This window comes from Echeneis naucrates, chromosome 19, assembly GCF_900963305.1.
Source record: "Echeneis naucrates chromosome 19, fEcheNa1.1, whole genome shotgun sequence".
Lineage (NCBI taxonomy): Eukaryota > Metazoa > Chordata > Actinopteri > Carangiformes > Echeneidae > Echeneis > Echeneis naucrates.
This window is the reverse complement of record NC_042529.1, coordinates 13,182,501-13,199,494: the sequence shown is the minus strand read 5'-3', so window position 1 is coordinate 13,199,494 and position 16,994 is coordinate 13,182,501. Positions and strand designations below refer to the sequence as shown.

At 40.2% G+C, this 16,994-nt stretch overlaps 1 protein-coding gene across 3 annotated transcripts in view; it reads right to left on the bottom strand.

The window, feature by feature from the left end:
- Positions 1-9,329: 9,329 nt before the first annotated feature.
- LOC115060322 (sterile alpha motif domain-containing protein 9-like) overlaps positions 9,330-16,994 on the bottom strand; it is an 8,076-nt gene continuing 411 nt past the window's right edge. The window contains exons 1-4 of one of the 3 annotated variants that reach the window (XM_029528211.1): positions 16,079-16,178; positions 15,472-15,696; positions 14,643-14,790; positions 9,330-14,530 (exon numbers count right to left, since the gene is read on the bottom strand). In XM_029528211.1, the coding sequence (XP_029384071.1) occupies positions 9,692-14,530; positions 14,643-14,790; positions 15,472-15,593 (5,109 nt within the window). In that variant the 5' untranslated portion in view covers positions 15,594-15,696; positions 16,079-16,178 and the 3' untranslated portion in view covers positions 9,330-9,691. Of the gene's footprint in view, positions 14,531-14,642; positions 14,791-15,471; positions 15,697-16,078; positions 16,179-16,994 lie in introns of those variants that run through there. The other 2 variants (XM_029528212.1, XM_029528210.1) reach the window with 2 other exon arrangements.

The following is a 16,994-nucleotide window of genomic DNA, read 5'->3' as shown; positions in this document are numbered from 1 at the left end:
AACAACACTTGTTATTTCTGCTAAATGAACATAATAACCTCATGTTTCTTTTGCCATTTAAATTTCCTAAACATCCATGTGATCTGACATCCATAAAAACATTGCTGTAAATCCCATAATTATTCATCATATTTGCCATACTTACATACTGGTCTGATTTCTGAATGACTAAAGTGTAAAAGCATGAGTGATGGAGTTAAATCACAACTATTCTAAATTTCCATTTCATTCTTTACTATGCTGCCAAATAAAGGCCCAAGTTAGCCCAAACATAACATAAAAAAAATGATGGTCCAACATCAACCACAAAGAAACTGCAGCAGAAAAATATCAGCATTTGTATATAGAAATGGAAACCTTTCAAACCTTCATGGTGTGAAAATAGCTGTCTGTTTTTTTTTGGTCTCTTGAATTGCTAATAGATCAATGGGGTGCTTTATTAGATGACAACTAAAAAGCATACATAAATCTATCACCAACCAATGCCAAGTCTAGAAAAACATAATCAAATTGCAAAGAAAACAAAAAACAACAACAACAACAACAAAACAAACCCAAAATGTTATTAACATGAGGAGGCTAATGAGATAAGTCTTCTTCAGTGAAGAACTTGCAATTACAATCAATCCAGACTCATGCCAGCTTTCACCCCCCCATTTGTTGCCTCTCCAATTAGAGTTGGCCTCCAGCAGACCGTTCATACTGAAACAGACACACACAGGCCTTAATGCTCCTGTATCTACAGCTATTATCTTTTTGACTCACAGGCCATTGTCATTGCAAAGCCACATTTACCCAGTCAACAAGCCAACAAACTGTGGCCCATGCAGGGCGAATGAAGTGACACCAAATAGGAAGCAGTGTTGAAATGATAGAAAGTTGGTTGGAAAAGACCCAAATATTACTCTTGACATGCATTTGCTTGATTGACTGACTTAAATGTCACTGATTCGTGCATGAAATAACTAAAGCAGCAAATGCCTGAAAAGACTTTTGCAAGGTCTGGTCAAATATGTGGCTGCACTACGCCTTATTATTTGGTCTGGATTTTAAGGCTGATCTGCACAAGATTTTTACATTCCTTTAGAGACAGACAATGAGCTTTCCCATTACATTGGGATCCTCCTTTTAAAGAGGCTACAGGAAAGAAAAGTTTGAAAAACAGTTCATAAACCTGTCGACAATCTCTAAAATCAATATCAAAGCCACCTTCTAAACGATCAAAACAGATGAAGGCCAGATTATTCAGACAAACAAAACAGCATTTTGCAAGGAACAAGAACTCCTAGGCCTTAGAATTTGCTCATCAATCCTCTCTACTGGCTAAGATCTTCAAGTGAAAAAAAAAACAAAACAAAAAACTTTGGCAACTACAACGGAGAAGAAATCAGTTTGAGCCCATGAAAACTGAAATCGTCCATAATGGAATGACGTTGGTGTCATGCCTCTGAGTGTGTCTGCTATCTTGATTGACACCTCTCCGTTCTGGAGTCAGCCTATCTGGATAAATCCTCCCCTGTTCCTGAGTCAACCTCAACTTGGCAGAACAGTGCCTCTTCCTGCATTTTGTTCTGTCTAACTCTTGGTCGGGACCCCAGTTTAATCCTAATTTGTCCAAACAGTCTCAGAGCCATCCTGAGTCCCAGTCCTTGTCTGTCTGGCCGTCAGGCACTTGAATCCTTAAACCAGTAACATGAAGCTGGGTTATCACAAACACAGGGAGAATGGACAAAGGGAGACGGAGAGGAAAATAAAAAAAATATCCACACACACAAATGATTTTCCCCAAAACACTGGGTTTATAACTGTGGCTAATGGCACTTTCAAAACAATGCATGAGCGAATTTCTGAGTTGTACTCATGAACAGACACATTGGCATATTAGCCTGTGTGTGTGTGTGTGTGTGTCTGGGTGATGACAGGTGTGCGTCGCTCTGTCTGCCAGGTGATGCTGTAACAGCACACAAAACAAGATGCATAATTCATCCTTGCTCAGAAAGTATGTGCAGCAATGCCCTGGTGTCTGCCGTCTGCTCTTCATTTGTGGTTGAAAGGAAGAAGTTTGTCAATGTAGCAGACAGAGAGGAGGAGAGGATAGAGCAGTGGAAGAATACAAAAAAGGCAGAGTTCAGAATGAATGCACATCAAAGAAACTTTGAAAAACATCCAAAAAAAAAAAAAACAGATTAGCCAAAAAAAAAAAAAAAAAATGCACCACAGAAATGAAAACAAAAAACAGAAATAGAATGTACTTTTGCTATCAGCCTGCTGGAGAAGTTTTCAGATCCCTTTTTTTGGTCCAATGTCAATATCAGTGAAGAAACATTAAGGTACACCTTATGAATCATGGATTGAAAGCAAAGTATTTAATCTTGATTTATTCAGTTGACTCCACAGACTTTGAATAAATTGCACATAGACTTTGGGGCAGAAGAATGACGTGCCATAAACCTGTATTCTATCTAATGACCACTAGTACCAAGAATTCAAATTGTATTAAAGTCTAAGAGCAAATTGTCCTCCTTCTTCCTTAGTTTATTAGCCTATTAAATATTTTCCTCATGGCTTTATGGTCCCATTCTTTAGTTTCAAATCTTCAATACAACATCATGCTCATTTGCTCATTTCTTAAATAACAGAAGTAAACACAAAGCAGGGAATGTATAAGGACATGGACTGACCTGCCTGATAATCATTGCTTTAAGCTGCTGGCATGAAATTATCGTAGTTTTCCTCATTCAAATGAGTAGGAAAGTGTGTCCAAACTTTTGAATGTTGTGTATGTCTTTATATCTTGAATGGTAGGCTCCAGACTGATTTTAAGTTAAGTGAGTTGGCTGTTGTTAGAAATGGTCACTTAAAGTGGATTCTGATTATTTGGTTCAGAAGAGAAATCGCATCACGGCCCACCATCTGCGCGATGGCTGTCCATCGTTTTCTGCATCTCACACACGTTCATGCCGTCTGTGTGTTGTCTGTGTCGCTAATACTGCCAGCTGTCTTTCCACATGAAGTCAGGCTGCCCTTTCTCTCAATTTTAGTCTTCCAACCGTAAAACTGAAATTAAAGAGCATCAGTTGTCTCTTTTAGTTGTCAGAGCTGAAAAGGCAAAACAAAGACAATCAAATTGTGAAAATTATCCAACTTTTTGTCAAAATGAAGAATTAAGAAAGGTAGTCAGGTAGGATTAAAGTAAAGGGGAAAATTTAAAAATGAATGCCACAGGACAGAGCAGCCATTCTACGAACTGGCTGAGAGCACACAGACCGGTTGGTGTTGCCGTTTGTTTAGCTTTACTGAGTGTCACACACACAATGTAAGAGAAGAACGGGTTTTAATGTGAAGTTTGAATGGCAGTGGAAGTGTGTCAGTCACTTAATCTGAAATGATCAGCTTCAGGCAATTTGCAGTTTCTTTTAGTTGTTAGTGTTTCTCCTGTGGCCTGAAAGGTGCTTCATGTGGCCGAAGGTCCGAGCCTGTCACATACTGGAGGTAAAAAGAACTTTGACATCTGAGTGAATCAGAGCTTCCAGAGCATTACAAGGAATGCCAGTCCAACAAATATCATGACAGCTGTTGGAGTTGCATTCATTGCGCTGACAGATCAAACTTTTACATAGAGCTGTCACAATGAAGACAAGTCTGTGCACAGATGAGCTGTCAGCTCGCTGTGTATGTTTAAATTATTCCTTCAGCTTCAAGAGTCAAAAACAACAGACTGCTTTGCTCTCCGGTGTGTTTAAATCCACATTTTCGGTACGTTTCCCCCAACACAAAGATCGGGCATGTCCAAAGTCCGGCCCGCATCTTCCGCAGTATTTGTGACCAGAATATAAATACACAGGTCAAAAATATTATGTTTCACCAAAAGGTGTCCGCAGCGCCGGGTAGCTACTCAGGACCCCTTCTGACCGATTTCCAAAATGGCGGCCGGAATTAGGAAAAGGAAAGCCGACTGCGAGGGCCGCCGCTTCCAGTAGAGGACAGGTGGAAACTGGAGTCATTTTTTTTTTCACCGTAATACGGTACGACTGTGTTTGCCTGGATTGCCAAGAGACTGTGTCTGTTTACGAGGAATTCAATGTCCAAGAGAAACTACCAGTCGAAACATGCTAACGCCGACGACGGGCTAACAGTGAGCGACCGCAGCGACAAATGGAAGCGCCACGAAGGCGAGCTGCAAACTGGAAACACTGCAGATCTTTGGCCGAGGCTGAATTCACCAAAGACTGTGTTGCGGAAATGCTGAGCTTGTTTGGCTCAACATATCTTTGTGAGAAAACATTCTCTGTTCCGAACTTTTAACAAGAACCGCCTGACGACAACAATAAAGTGACTCTCACTGGCGTGAGCGCCGCTGCCTTTGACCCGGACCTCAGCATCACTCTTCACACGAGTGCAGGCAAGTTATTTGTTTTTGTCATCGGAGATGAATCAATTGCAAACTGTCAGTTAATTGTTTGTTTTGTGCCGGTCGAAATCGGTCCCATATATATTTGGACACATGGAATTATGTCGCTTGATGATTTGCATTTCTCAGTAAGATGAATGTTGCTGCTATGTTCATTGTTTCTCCCATTCAATGGCACATCGGTGCAGAAATGTGGTTGCTGGGTTTGGGAAGAAGTTCGTTCTACAGATCTCAAGTGTAGAGGAATAACTTCAGCAAATATGCTGGTGTTACTTATAAAAGTGCGTTGTGTCCTAATGAGGTACAATGCGAAATAAAACCATGGTTAAAGTAACAGTAATTCCCAGATCTTTATTTGCCAGCATTTAAAGGGTTATTAAGGGCATTCAGATATCTTTAAGTCCTATAGGATAGCTAACTTGAATCATGCAGCGCTGAATGGTAACAAATCCAGAGAGATTGTGACCCATTTAGAAGTCTTGACTCCAAATTGGCTTGATTTCTGGGAGAGGAGATGAGGTGGTGGAGGATAGCGAGTACATGGATGTGACCATCAGCAACAGGCTGGACACTAAAACAGTTTGAGCAGACTTCCCGAGGTAGCTGAGATCCTTTAACATTCACATTCATTTTTATTTATTTATTTTTTTTCAATCTGTTGTGGCCAGCATACTCTCTCATACTGCCGATAACTGGCTGCTATAATATAACAATTTCTCATCTTGTCATCAGTAAAGGTAATCAATCAATGAATCTACTTATCTATCTACTGACCTACCTCTATCTGACCGTCCTTCTCTTAGTTCCAATACTTATGCGATTGTTTACGCAATATTTTTGAAAGTGGCAAAAATTGCACAGTTGGTTGCCAGGTTGAAGCCCTGTGGCTGGATCCCTGCTTTGTTCTGTTGATTAATTACCACTAGCGGTCCTCTAGCCTGTTAAGTATGTCTCCTGACAGGTGTTATACCGTACATACCTGAGCCTACATCTTGGAGCTTTAGACTCATTTGGCAAGACTGAGATAACCTTGTGTTTTAAATGGCTCGTTCTGCATTGTCTCTCAAACTACTGTCAAGGTTTCTAAACAGTTGGAGGAGACAGTGGGAGTACTGATTTATAATCCAGGTAACCTGTTTTACTTTCACTGGGCGGATGGTTTGATAAATATTGTGTATTAGATGGGGTCCTGAAGCTGTCAATGACCCTCTTGAATGTAATCCTTTCATCTACTTTTTACTTATCTACTGCTGATCCTGTGTCTGACAGTTCAAACACAATTTTGGTTATGACCCTCAGTTTCTGGTCCTTGAGTCCAAATGAACAATTTTGCGACTGGACATCAGAGCGGGAAGTTGCTCACAAGACCTAAACTTTCTTCCGTGAAGGAGCTGCTGAGAAATTATGCCCACAAGACCCGGTTATCACTGGGTTGGAGGAATTAAAGAACATGTGGCATGCTGTTTGCAATGCTGCTTCATGAAATGTCAAAGAATCTGGAGCAGCTCTTTTCTCCTTCATATTTACACCCTCCCTTTGTCTTACTTGAGGATTTGAATTATTACTTATGATTGCACCAAGTATGTATTGCCAGCAAGGTTTTTTGTAGAGAATAAAACAAAAAACTCTGAAAATTAATTGGTAAATGCAATTAATCCACAATGAATATAAAAAATGGTATCGCCCTTTTACTTCATTTTTGTCCTGTGGCATCTAATCAAATAGACCAAGCAATACATCTCCTACTCTGCTGAACTTGATTTTGTCCTGGAGGGTCTTTCTGTCCTCAGCTTCTCTTTCTTCCTCCGATCGTCCCCTTTCCACGTGGCCCACATCAGTCTGCCAATGATACAGAGATGTTGGAGAGAGTATAGAAGGAAAGAGATGCTCATTTTCCATTCCTTGATGTTATATAACCATAGCTTTAATCTCATTAGAGGTGGCGATCAGTCTCCTCCTCCTTGAGGAGGCCACAGGGCCCATACACAGTAATTCACCGGGTTTGACTATGGATTGGGATTTTTCTCCAGAAATGGAGCAATTGCTCCCTCGTGTGGCTCAAGCCTAAACTTTCTAAAGGACCGTCAAGCTTGTTGAAGCAGTTAAGACAGTTTCAGAAATTGATTTTTTTTTTTTTTTTAGCCCAAGAGAGGTCCATGTGGGCTGTGTGGTGGAGTGGACACAACACTGATCTCACTGGAACTGGTTTTTATGGGATCAGATGCAGTCACTGCCATGATGGGCCCAGAAGTATTGTTTATGGACCTCATCATTGATTTCCACCTGCTTTTTATACTGTATGTGAGGGTGAGTAGACTTTGGGCCCACATCACAGGCCTGGATCGTGCACTGAGAAGCAGCATGGAGAAGAGTCAAGGGTTGTATTTTTGGCCTGGTTTGAATTACTGTCATATTAAATTAGTTATCAGATTTGTGGTAAATAAAAAGATTTGCAGCTGGTTGTTAGTTTTGGCTGCTAAAAATAATTTTCAGATGATGTAATGACCTTTGAGCCTGCTTCTCAAGAGAAGTAGAAGAATGTGGAAACACCTAAGACTGATCATGGAGCCAGGAGGAGAAGCAACGGCATCCACTTGATTGATGACCTGGTTTATGGGCGACCTAACCCCCTGTAAGGTCTGGGTTGGGATTGATCCCCAGTGTGATTTAGGGAGCGTTTTGTATCGGGGTATATTGATTGAGTAGAGTGGAGAGCTTGTGTTCTTTGAATGCTTTGGTAGGGCCAGGAGGCCCCCAGCACCCCATACCCTCGGTTCAAGTCTTCTCACTGCCCCAACAAGATGACGCCAAACTACATTTTAGACAAAAGGCAGCCTACACAGTCTGTTTGGTTGCTCTTGTTTTACGGCTTTTTAAATATATGTTAATGTAGTTCAGAAAGAGATTGATGTAACGGCCCTGTATCCACTTGTCAGTATTTTTGGCCATAGCCACTGAGCTACTATAAGTGAGCAGAGGTTAATGAGGAACATCTGGGTAGAAGTTGCTTTATCAAAAATGTGATCATGCTTGTGATGTGATGGCCTCTATTCAGTTGAAGTCATTCTTGTTTGGGTGTCTCATCTTGGGCCCATCATTGCCTTTTTTCTTTCTCTGTTTTCTATTTATGTCTATGATCCATCTTTCCCCTCAGGATGGGTTAGTGCTGTCTTTGTTTTGCTGGCTTTCTCCACTCGCTGTAAGGTGGAGTAGTCATTCTTGAAGTGGTGTGGTGGAAGAAGTCATGGTCAGTTTTGAGGCATACCTTTGGCCTGGGTTTCAGGATCAGCTAATAGTGGGCCCCAGTCCAGCTGTTGGAATCCCACTGTGCTCTGGACCTGGACTGGTGAAGCCTGGACACTTGAGGTTGGAAAGACTATTGTCTTACAGTGAAAACTGGTTTGGGCTAGGTTTATGGTCAGTGTCAAAACTCTCACATAGAATAAACCTCAATGATGAAAACAAAGTGGTTGAGGCCCATTTATGAAGAAGTGGACTTAAGCACCACCTACTGGTTGTAAAAAAAAAAAAAAAAAAAAAAAAAAAGTAAGTTGTGAGATTACAAATGTAATGTTTAATATAATAAACCCTGGGTTAAATTCTGAAAAACAAAAAAATCCATATGTTAGATTGATACCCAAATACCGTCAATGTCGAAAGTTGAAATTATGGACAATTACATATTGTGTAACTGTTGATGGTGTTTGTGAATTTGTTCTTTGTAGAAGCTTTATCAAATGAGGGCAGAGGAACATTTTATCTTTGTGTCAAACAGTGCACACGTGTCATTTCTAAAGATCACACATCCAGACAAAGTCATGAACAGAGGAAAGACAGCCACACGCATCCTAATTATGTGATAATGCACTGTCAGAGTTTTATTTTTCTCAACACAAAATTTCAATACCACAGTTCACAGCAGCTCTATGTCCCAGTTCTCTGCTCCAAACCAAAAGAAGGTGGAGAGTTGCCCCTTCACTGTCCTGTAGGCCTTCAACCAAACTTAGGCAATGGCTACAAACTTCAGGACATTAGCATGACATGTATTTAAGATGCTGGTTATATGATACCCCAGTGAATTAGCTTCTCATGACTTTAATTTGATATTCTGTGTCGTATTGTGGCTTAAAATGAATGCAAGTACATCTGTATATGTGCAACTAAACACAACACTATAGTTCTATGAACACTTAATCGTATCTCTAATACAGTTTTAGTAAAAGATCCTTGTTAGACCAGGTCTGTGTGATGAAAAGAAAAAAAAAAAACAATTTTAACTAATTTCTTATTGGATAATTTCAACATACAATATCCAACTAACACATTGTAAATAAAACGTGGTGCTGCACAAGCTCAGCCAATAAAATACAATCTCCGGATGTAAAAGACATGCCTGTTTATTTCTAGATTCAACAAAAGCCATATTATCAGCATTTAATTTTTTTTGGCAAGTAAAATGTTTATTTGCAGAAAGCATGTTATTTGACTTACTATTTTTAAGTTGAAACAATTTCATAAAATAAAGCCAGCTTAATTTTAAGTACACTTAAGTGATACAAGTCGACATAACTGAATAAAAAAAAGTTGGATTTAACCAGTTTTCATAAGGCAATGGATTTCTTAATGTCCCATTTTACAGTGCAGTGAAAATTAAATGCAAAAATCATAGTTCCAACTAAGATGGTGATTACAATCACAACACCTGCCAAAATTATTGATAGATGTCTAGTCATAAATCCAGCAGTAAAAACAAGCAAAAAAACAAAACCAAACAAAACAAAAAAAAAAAAAACAGATGTGGCCAGTATGTGCTTGGTAAATAAGAAAATAATTTCCTTCATGTTAAATTTATGGCCAGTTTTTCAAAACTGCAACATTTTATATAAGAATATAAGTTTAAAAAAATGAAAGTCTAAAAGGAAAAAAAAAAAAAAACAAACAGCTAAGCATCACATTTTTCTTCAGTGTGTAATAATAGACTGTTAAAAATATTCAAATCCCAAGTAATTTGCAGAGAAGCTAACATACATCAGGCCATCCACAATGCTGACAAATTACTTTAGTAAGCTGCTGATGAGTTTTTGCTGAGGGGATACCACTATCATGCCATTTAAAAACAGGTCATAAATGCCCAAGGACAGACTTAATTCATAAGACTTAACATTTCTCTGATGAACCCATAAAATTAAATGGTTATACCAATAACCATTCATTTCTGTCCATTCTGTCCTTTAAATCTGTGCAAGTAAACAATTGTTCACAACTGGCAGGTACATTTCCTCATGGGTCATTTTCATATTTAATATCATAGGCCACAGGACCTTCCATGGTGAATCCAAGGTAGAAAGATACGTCTTCCCGGCTGTATCCACTTCGGATGTCACCCAAATAAACGGGACGCACCATCATCTTTAAGTTTCCACCATATATGACATAAATTTCACCATTTTCTGATTTCCCTTTAACCCTTAATAGCTTCTTCTGGACCTCAGGCTCTTTCCATGCTGCTCCAGTCTGCCAGAGATTGTGCCGGTGACGTGACTGACTACTTAGGCCACATTGGGAGTCTTCCTTCTTTGAAACAGTTATCAAAATGTGATCAAGCTTCACCTTGGAAACAATTCGGCCCAGTCCGCTGGATTTCCCGAGGAAGAAATGAGCAATGGTGCTTCTTGCTGGAAACATGTAAGAGAAGCGTTTTTGAAAAGACTTCCTGGCCGATGCAATGTACATGCTGATGTCTTTATTCGTTGCCGTTTGTTCAAGCCTTTGCTGATGTGAGGGCCACATGAGCAGCATGGAGAGGTAGTACAGCTCTGTCACCCTTGAGTTAATACCCTCCTTTTGCAGTTCTGTATTCAGAAGGTCCACTAAATCGTCAAACTTCCTCAGCAGTTTTGAGGAGGGTTTGAAGTTGTACAAAACTATGTTTGCCAGAATATAGTTGGCTGTATCAGCAACACTTTTTCTGGGCGAGTTGTCAAGTATGAACTGCCATTTTTCAAGAATTCGCTCCATTTCTTTTGGATTTTTTTCATTCAGGCACTGCAAAAGTCCAGCAAATGAGTCTGCTCGCTTTATTTCCAGATAGCATCGCTGGTCCACTATTGCCTGACTGAGACTCAGTTTGGGTTTGCTTGCTGTTTCTGATGCTTTCTCCTCTTCAGAGAGATTGAATAATTCTATGTACTTTTTGAAGTACTCAGACACCTTTCGTTTGTGCCTTTCATCAGCTGTTTCCCGTTCCATTGACCTAGGCTTTAGGTATAGGAAGTAGTGCTCAAAAAAAGTGAAAATTTCCTTCAGCCTTGGCTTTAAGGACATCAGGGACCTCTCATGTTCTGCCAGGACAGTAAAAAATTGGCCAAAGGCCTTTTTACTGTGGTCATGTAAACTGCTCACTGGATGTTGATCTCTAAGAAAGTGTAGCATTTGATCTCTCTTATGTTTGTCACCAACAGCAAAAAGAGGGAGGTCTTTGATGATACTAAGAAGGAGCATGGTGACTTCTGTCTCCCCAATGTATCCGGATGTATTGTAGGACTTTGATTTCCTTTTGGTCACTAGATCAAATGGATCTACTTGTTCATCTTTCTTGGCTAGCTCCTGTGAATCCTGGAATGCCTTGATAGCCTTGAATCCTAATGTGAGGCATTTGTCAAGTGTTTCAGGAGTGAGATTCTCACAACTCTCAATCTCATTTTTGAGGCGGCTCTTGTATACTTGTCCAACTGTATCTGCAATGTAGGAATTTGGATTTTTCCTTTGTGCATCCAAAGCCCACTTGAGTGCAGATTCAAAGTCTTTCACTTTCAAGCACAAGTATCTTGCCAGTGCTTGTGGCACTGTTGCACTTCTGTCAAACGTTTCTGTGGCTTTTTCAAGGACTTGTTTGGTTATTTCGTGGCCTTCCTCCTCATGCATTTGTTCAATCAATGGGGAAAACAAAGTGTCTTTGTCATCTCCTTGTTCTTTTCTGTGACGTGTGATGAGCATGCTTTGGATGTTTTGGACCAGAAAGTCCTTTCCCATGCACGACCTGTAGATTCGATCACAGTGCAAGACATCGGTAGTTATCTCAGCCAGAGAAAGTTTGTATTCCTTGGTAAGGATTTCAAGACACTTGTTTGCAATCATCTGGTGTAAGAATCGTACTGCTTTGTAGGTGCCATGGTCCTCTGCAGTGAAGGTGATCATCAGTGTTGAATAAGGATTCATCATGTCATCCAGGGTTTCTTGCTTCCGTAGAGCACTCCTTAATCCCAGTAACGATTCACACAAAGAGAGTGACATGTAGGATCCGTTGATGTAGGTGTTCAGCAAAGCTAGGAAAGAGAAAAGCCGACCTTGTAGATTGTTGGGGTCAAGATCTTTGACTATGTTGCTCACCACATTTGTGATGTAGGTCTCACTGAAATTATTTGTCATAATCATGAAAGCATAGAAAGTCTCTGGGTTATTGTGGTTCTCCTTGACTTGCTGAAGCTTCTCAGAAAACAAACTCTGCTCCTTGCTCGATAACTTGTTGGTGATGAACACGTTTGAGATGCGGCTATTGGTGGCGCTCTCACGAGGGAACTGGGTCCTCTCACAGTTCAGAATGATTACCATTATGCTGTTAATTCTTTTCCTAATCATGCTAATGATTGACTGCTTCAGGTCCTCTACATCGTCCCGGTTGTCCACCAAAAGCAGAACAGGCGTGCATCCTGACTGGTCCTCTCTGCCGTATGTCAGTAGAGTCATGACTTGGGCAGCAACTTCATTGTTAGTTGCAATGTTGTTTTTAACAACAGCACATCTGAATTTATGCTTCAAGTTCCAAAGAACATGCATGGCTAGAGTTGTTCCCCCACATCCAGGATGATGGAAGAGATTGATCATAACAAATGGAATGGTGTAACCCTCCACAGGGGTGATCAGGTCATACAGCTCATTGAATTTGTCTCGTTTGATGAATGGCAGGCTGCCTTTCATCTCAGAAAGGTAAAAATTCCACCACGAGACTTGTCCTCCTCTGTAAAAGTCCTCCTCTGTTTTGTTTTTGAACTCATCAAAGGAAGCTTTTGTTTCAATTTCTGTGTCTTGGCATTCGTTCTCACATAGTATATCCAAAACACTCATAAGCTCCTCATCTTTTTTTGCTAGCAGGACGGAACTTGAGCCGGTGGATGGCAGAAATCTCCTGGAAGACTGTGTTTGGGGCTCCCTGAGTTTCAGGATGGTGCATGATATTTCATTCAGACTCAGTTCATAGATGCATTTGCTGGTGATGTCCTCCTTGCAGCGAATCTCAATCAGTTGCTGCCAGTGCTTGAACACATCTGTGTTTTTGCAGATGCACAACATATTGTCTGCTCCTTCTAGAGTACGATACATTGCACAGAACGTCTCTAAAATAGGGCTTGAGATGTCAGTTACTGCAGAGTGTAGGATGAACATCACTCGTGTGTCTTTGGAAAGCAAATCAGGGTTACAAAGAAATGAAACTGTGTTGTTAACCTCCCCAGAGCGTTTTTTAAGCCATTCACCATCTGTCAGAGGCCTGTCTGTCTCACTGGTTTCATTTACTCGTCCATTGCAGAAAATCCAACTTGTTTGCTTAAACAAGTTCAGTTTTCCAATGGCAGCAGTTACACTGTCCTGAGTGGTGTACATGGATGGGTAGTGCAGATTGGCTACGTGATCTCTTCTGTAAAAATTGCATGTTCCATTTTTATCAGACTCTGGATCAAAATCAAGTACTGCAAACAACTTAAGCTCTTTGAGGAACTCCAAGTGTTCCAGTTGGCTGGAATGACATTTGTCTGTGACAACAATGAATTGAAGGGTTGTCTCAAATGAATCTCTTCCACAAGTTATCAGCTGCTTTAACCTTTGACCCTGGTGGCCTTGGAATGGTTTTGTTTCTTCCTGTTCCTCTGCTGCCTTCCGTGCTGAGGCCAAACACTGTACTCTATCAGCCAAATGTTTCATCTTTTCTTGACATACTCGAGGATTAGTATCTGCTAGAATATTGATAGACCTCAGGCCGTCTCGCACAAAGATGCATTCAGTTTTGCATTGTTGCTTTTTTCCTGCTGATGCAACACTCAACAGAGTATAGAAAATATTCTGTTGGGTCTCTGAATATGTTGGGACTACATCCACCTCAATCACCCATTTGTTTGAAGTTCTTCCATCAAGGAGATTAACTTGGATAAATTTTGGAGGCCTGATGCACATTCTGGCAGCATTAACATGCTTTTCTTCAAAGTATTCACTGAGACATGATTCGAAGGCCTCATTATATTTACTGAAAGAGGTGATATGGTGTCCAATTACTTCACCATGTCCCTGATCTGACTGGTGCTGCACTCCAAAATGGATTGTGCCATTGGTTCGTGAATTCATGCAGCTTGCAGCAAAAGTGAAAACTTCTTTTGTGAACTCATAAAGGATTTCTCTTTCACTGGCTTCATCTGCACTTAGCAGAAGCTGATACTCATGTATCGGGTCAAGGAGATTACTTGGACCGGCGATAGGAGGAAGTATGTCATTTTCAAGGTAGAAGATGTTGCAGTTGCTTTTGTCAAAGGGCCGGAGCTGACATATTGACTTCTTTAAATGTAAAAATGATACATTCTCTGTAGTTTCATTTTCTATTTGTGTGTCATTTATGGTGTTCTGATCTATTACAGATCTTATTCTGTCTCTTGCTCTCTGCAAAATCTGTGCAGTGGAACTTTGACTTTGAAAGCCTGAATCTGATGACACTGTTTCAGTTTCCTCAGTTTCATTCTCATTCCTTGTCACAGCATCCATCTCTGCAGTTTTATGTAGTTCCCCTTTACTGAGTTCATAATGTCTCTTTGGCATTCTCCCGTGTGGCTCAGAAGTCTCTGAATCTCTGCTGAACTTCTCAACCTGTCGTATGATTTGTATTGCTGGAGCTGGTGGAACACCAAGTTCTATCAAGTCGTTTTTCTCAAAGGAGACCAGGCAAGCTCCTGACAGCTCTTGTTCAAAGAGACTGTTTGCAATCTTTTGTGGTACTCTAAGTTCAACAATCAGCCAGTGTTTGACATGTTCTTTGGTCCAGTCCTTAATCTCAGGTGGGAGTTTGAGTTCAGATTCTACCTATACACCAACAAGGTAAAATAAAACTATTGACATACGATATTTTAAGAGTATTAAAAGTTTCTTTCCAAACAAAAAATACTGTAATTAAGATTAGACAGCTGTAACATACCTGTTGCACACCGTGTGGACCAGGTGTTGATGGTGTGGATTTAAATGTAACACCCCGCTCCAGTGAGTTGTTATGCTTCAGAGAGGGAGAAGTCCGCCCCTGTTCATAGTTTGCATCCATCCCATCTGTCTCAGAACATGGAGGGTTCCTTCATGTGACAAATTATGAAAAGCTTTAAACCATGAGAATGATTTCAAGATTCTTACAGAAAATTGTTAGTTTCATCAAATCCTCTCTCTTAAAATTGTGTTCTTTAAGGTGGATTTAACATAGATTACTCTTGATTATTCATCCATGATCAATTTTAGTCACAGGGGGACTAAAGCAAATACCAGCTGACACTGGGCCACGATGGATTGTCAGTCTATCACGGGGCTGACATATAAAGATGGAGAGCCATTCACGTTCACAGCAGTTTAGTGTAAACAAGTAACTTTGGAGGCTGGAGTACCTTGGTGTAACCCACACAGGCAAACTTGATATGAAATGGCTCTCTCATGGGCCCAATAAAAGAACAAAACTCGTTACTCGTTCATATATTATGTAGACATGTAATATTTGCCACTTTTGTTGTAAACATTTTATGCATCTTATCAGCATTTTTTTTTTCAACAAATATTGTCAAGGTCTGCAAATATAAATGGGATGAAACAGTTTAAAAAAAAAAAAAAAAGTTAAAAACAAGGTATTTGCAGACTGAACATTTTTTCTCAGGCTGAATTGGAAAAGGAGAAAGCGTGATCCTGAATGAATTCACATCGCAAAGATCACACTTGGTTTCACGCAGTTGGCAGCAGAGATTAAATGATGGGATCATTTCCAAACATACCTTTTCTCATTGCTGAAATTTGGGGGCTCATCTTTTGAGAAGTTAGTTCTCACAGAGAGACGACTTGAAGTTTTCTCCTTCTGCTTCTTTGCTCCATCCTGAGGGCATAGGCTGGCCTCCATGACTGCAGATCTGTGGACAGTCTGCTGAGAAGTCCAGGGTTTCCTGTTTACTCTTTAAGTATATAGCTGGTTCTTGGAGTGATGAAACTTGTTGGTGTGCTGTCTGAAACATACCCATAACAAAATATGGAACATATAAACCCATAACCAGGTAATAGAGGGATATACAATTTACATTTTGCTTGCAATATCTGTAATATACTTTTCATAAAAGGTATCTATCCTCATTTCTGATCAATCTCCTCCATATAACTCCCTTTTGTTATGATGTAATTTACTTGCTGGATTCACAGACAGTGATATTAAACAACCAAACCATCATCCTTTGCCATCTTTTTACGTTCCTTCACTGTTTTCTGATGACTCAGTTAAAACGCACTTAAAATGGGAACGAGATGACAGAGTTTACTGCTGCTCCCCCCTTCAGAGAATAATTACACTCATATTAGATAAACACAGTCTAACTTAAATTTTCACAGACTCACATTACGCACTTGAACTGTAATAAACAGCAACCTAGCCATGGATTATTCGTCATATTCCTCATGGATACTGGACTCCATAATGCTTCCACATGAGCGTCTGTCCTCTGACGCAGAGGGAAGAGGCTGAGCCAGTGGGAGCAGGAAATGTGCCGCCTGCTGGCCGGTGATTGGCTAATCAGGCACTCTTAAAGCAACAATCACCCATTTTAACCCTGAAGCCACATCACTCACGTCATCACGTTGTCATATAATCTGGGAATTTGGAGAGAGATTCTTTAAGCAGTTCATCACGTATGAGAAATATTGGTCTGCAGGAGACCAATATTTTGAGCAGTAAGACCAGTTTTACATCTGAATAAGGGTATAAAAATGTAGCCAGTGCTGGACAAAGTACACAGATCCAGTACTTGAGTGAAAGTAGGCTACAGATACACCTGGTCAACTGTTGCTCCAATATAAGTGAAAGTTAAACAATGACTTGACCCTCTCTCTTTCCTCCCTCTCCGTTTTCCTCCAAACATCCCTACCTGTCTTCATTCTTCTCTCTCCTCTCTTCCTTCTTGTCTACTGTGCAAACTGGAAATTAGTAGAAGCCGATTTTCAAAGTTCTGTGAAGTAATTTTTCCCTGTCTTGGAGTGAACACAAACCTCCAAAACTTTACTTAAGTACAACTTTAAAAGGGCATATTACAGATAAATCTTTGAGATTTGCATTTGTTACTTTCCACCACTGGGTGAAGAACACCTTCTGGACTTTCTTCATTCCAGAGCGTACAGTCATTCAGCAGAGAGGACAGGTTTCCCTGTAGGCTTTTAAAAGATTGTTTCTTTGCTTTGAGAAAGTAACAGCAGTGCAAAATCAAATTGAAAAATCTTTCAAAGGTTTGCTACCTTTAACTAAGTTGAAAAGGGCCTG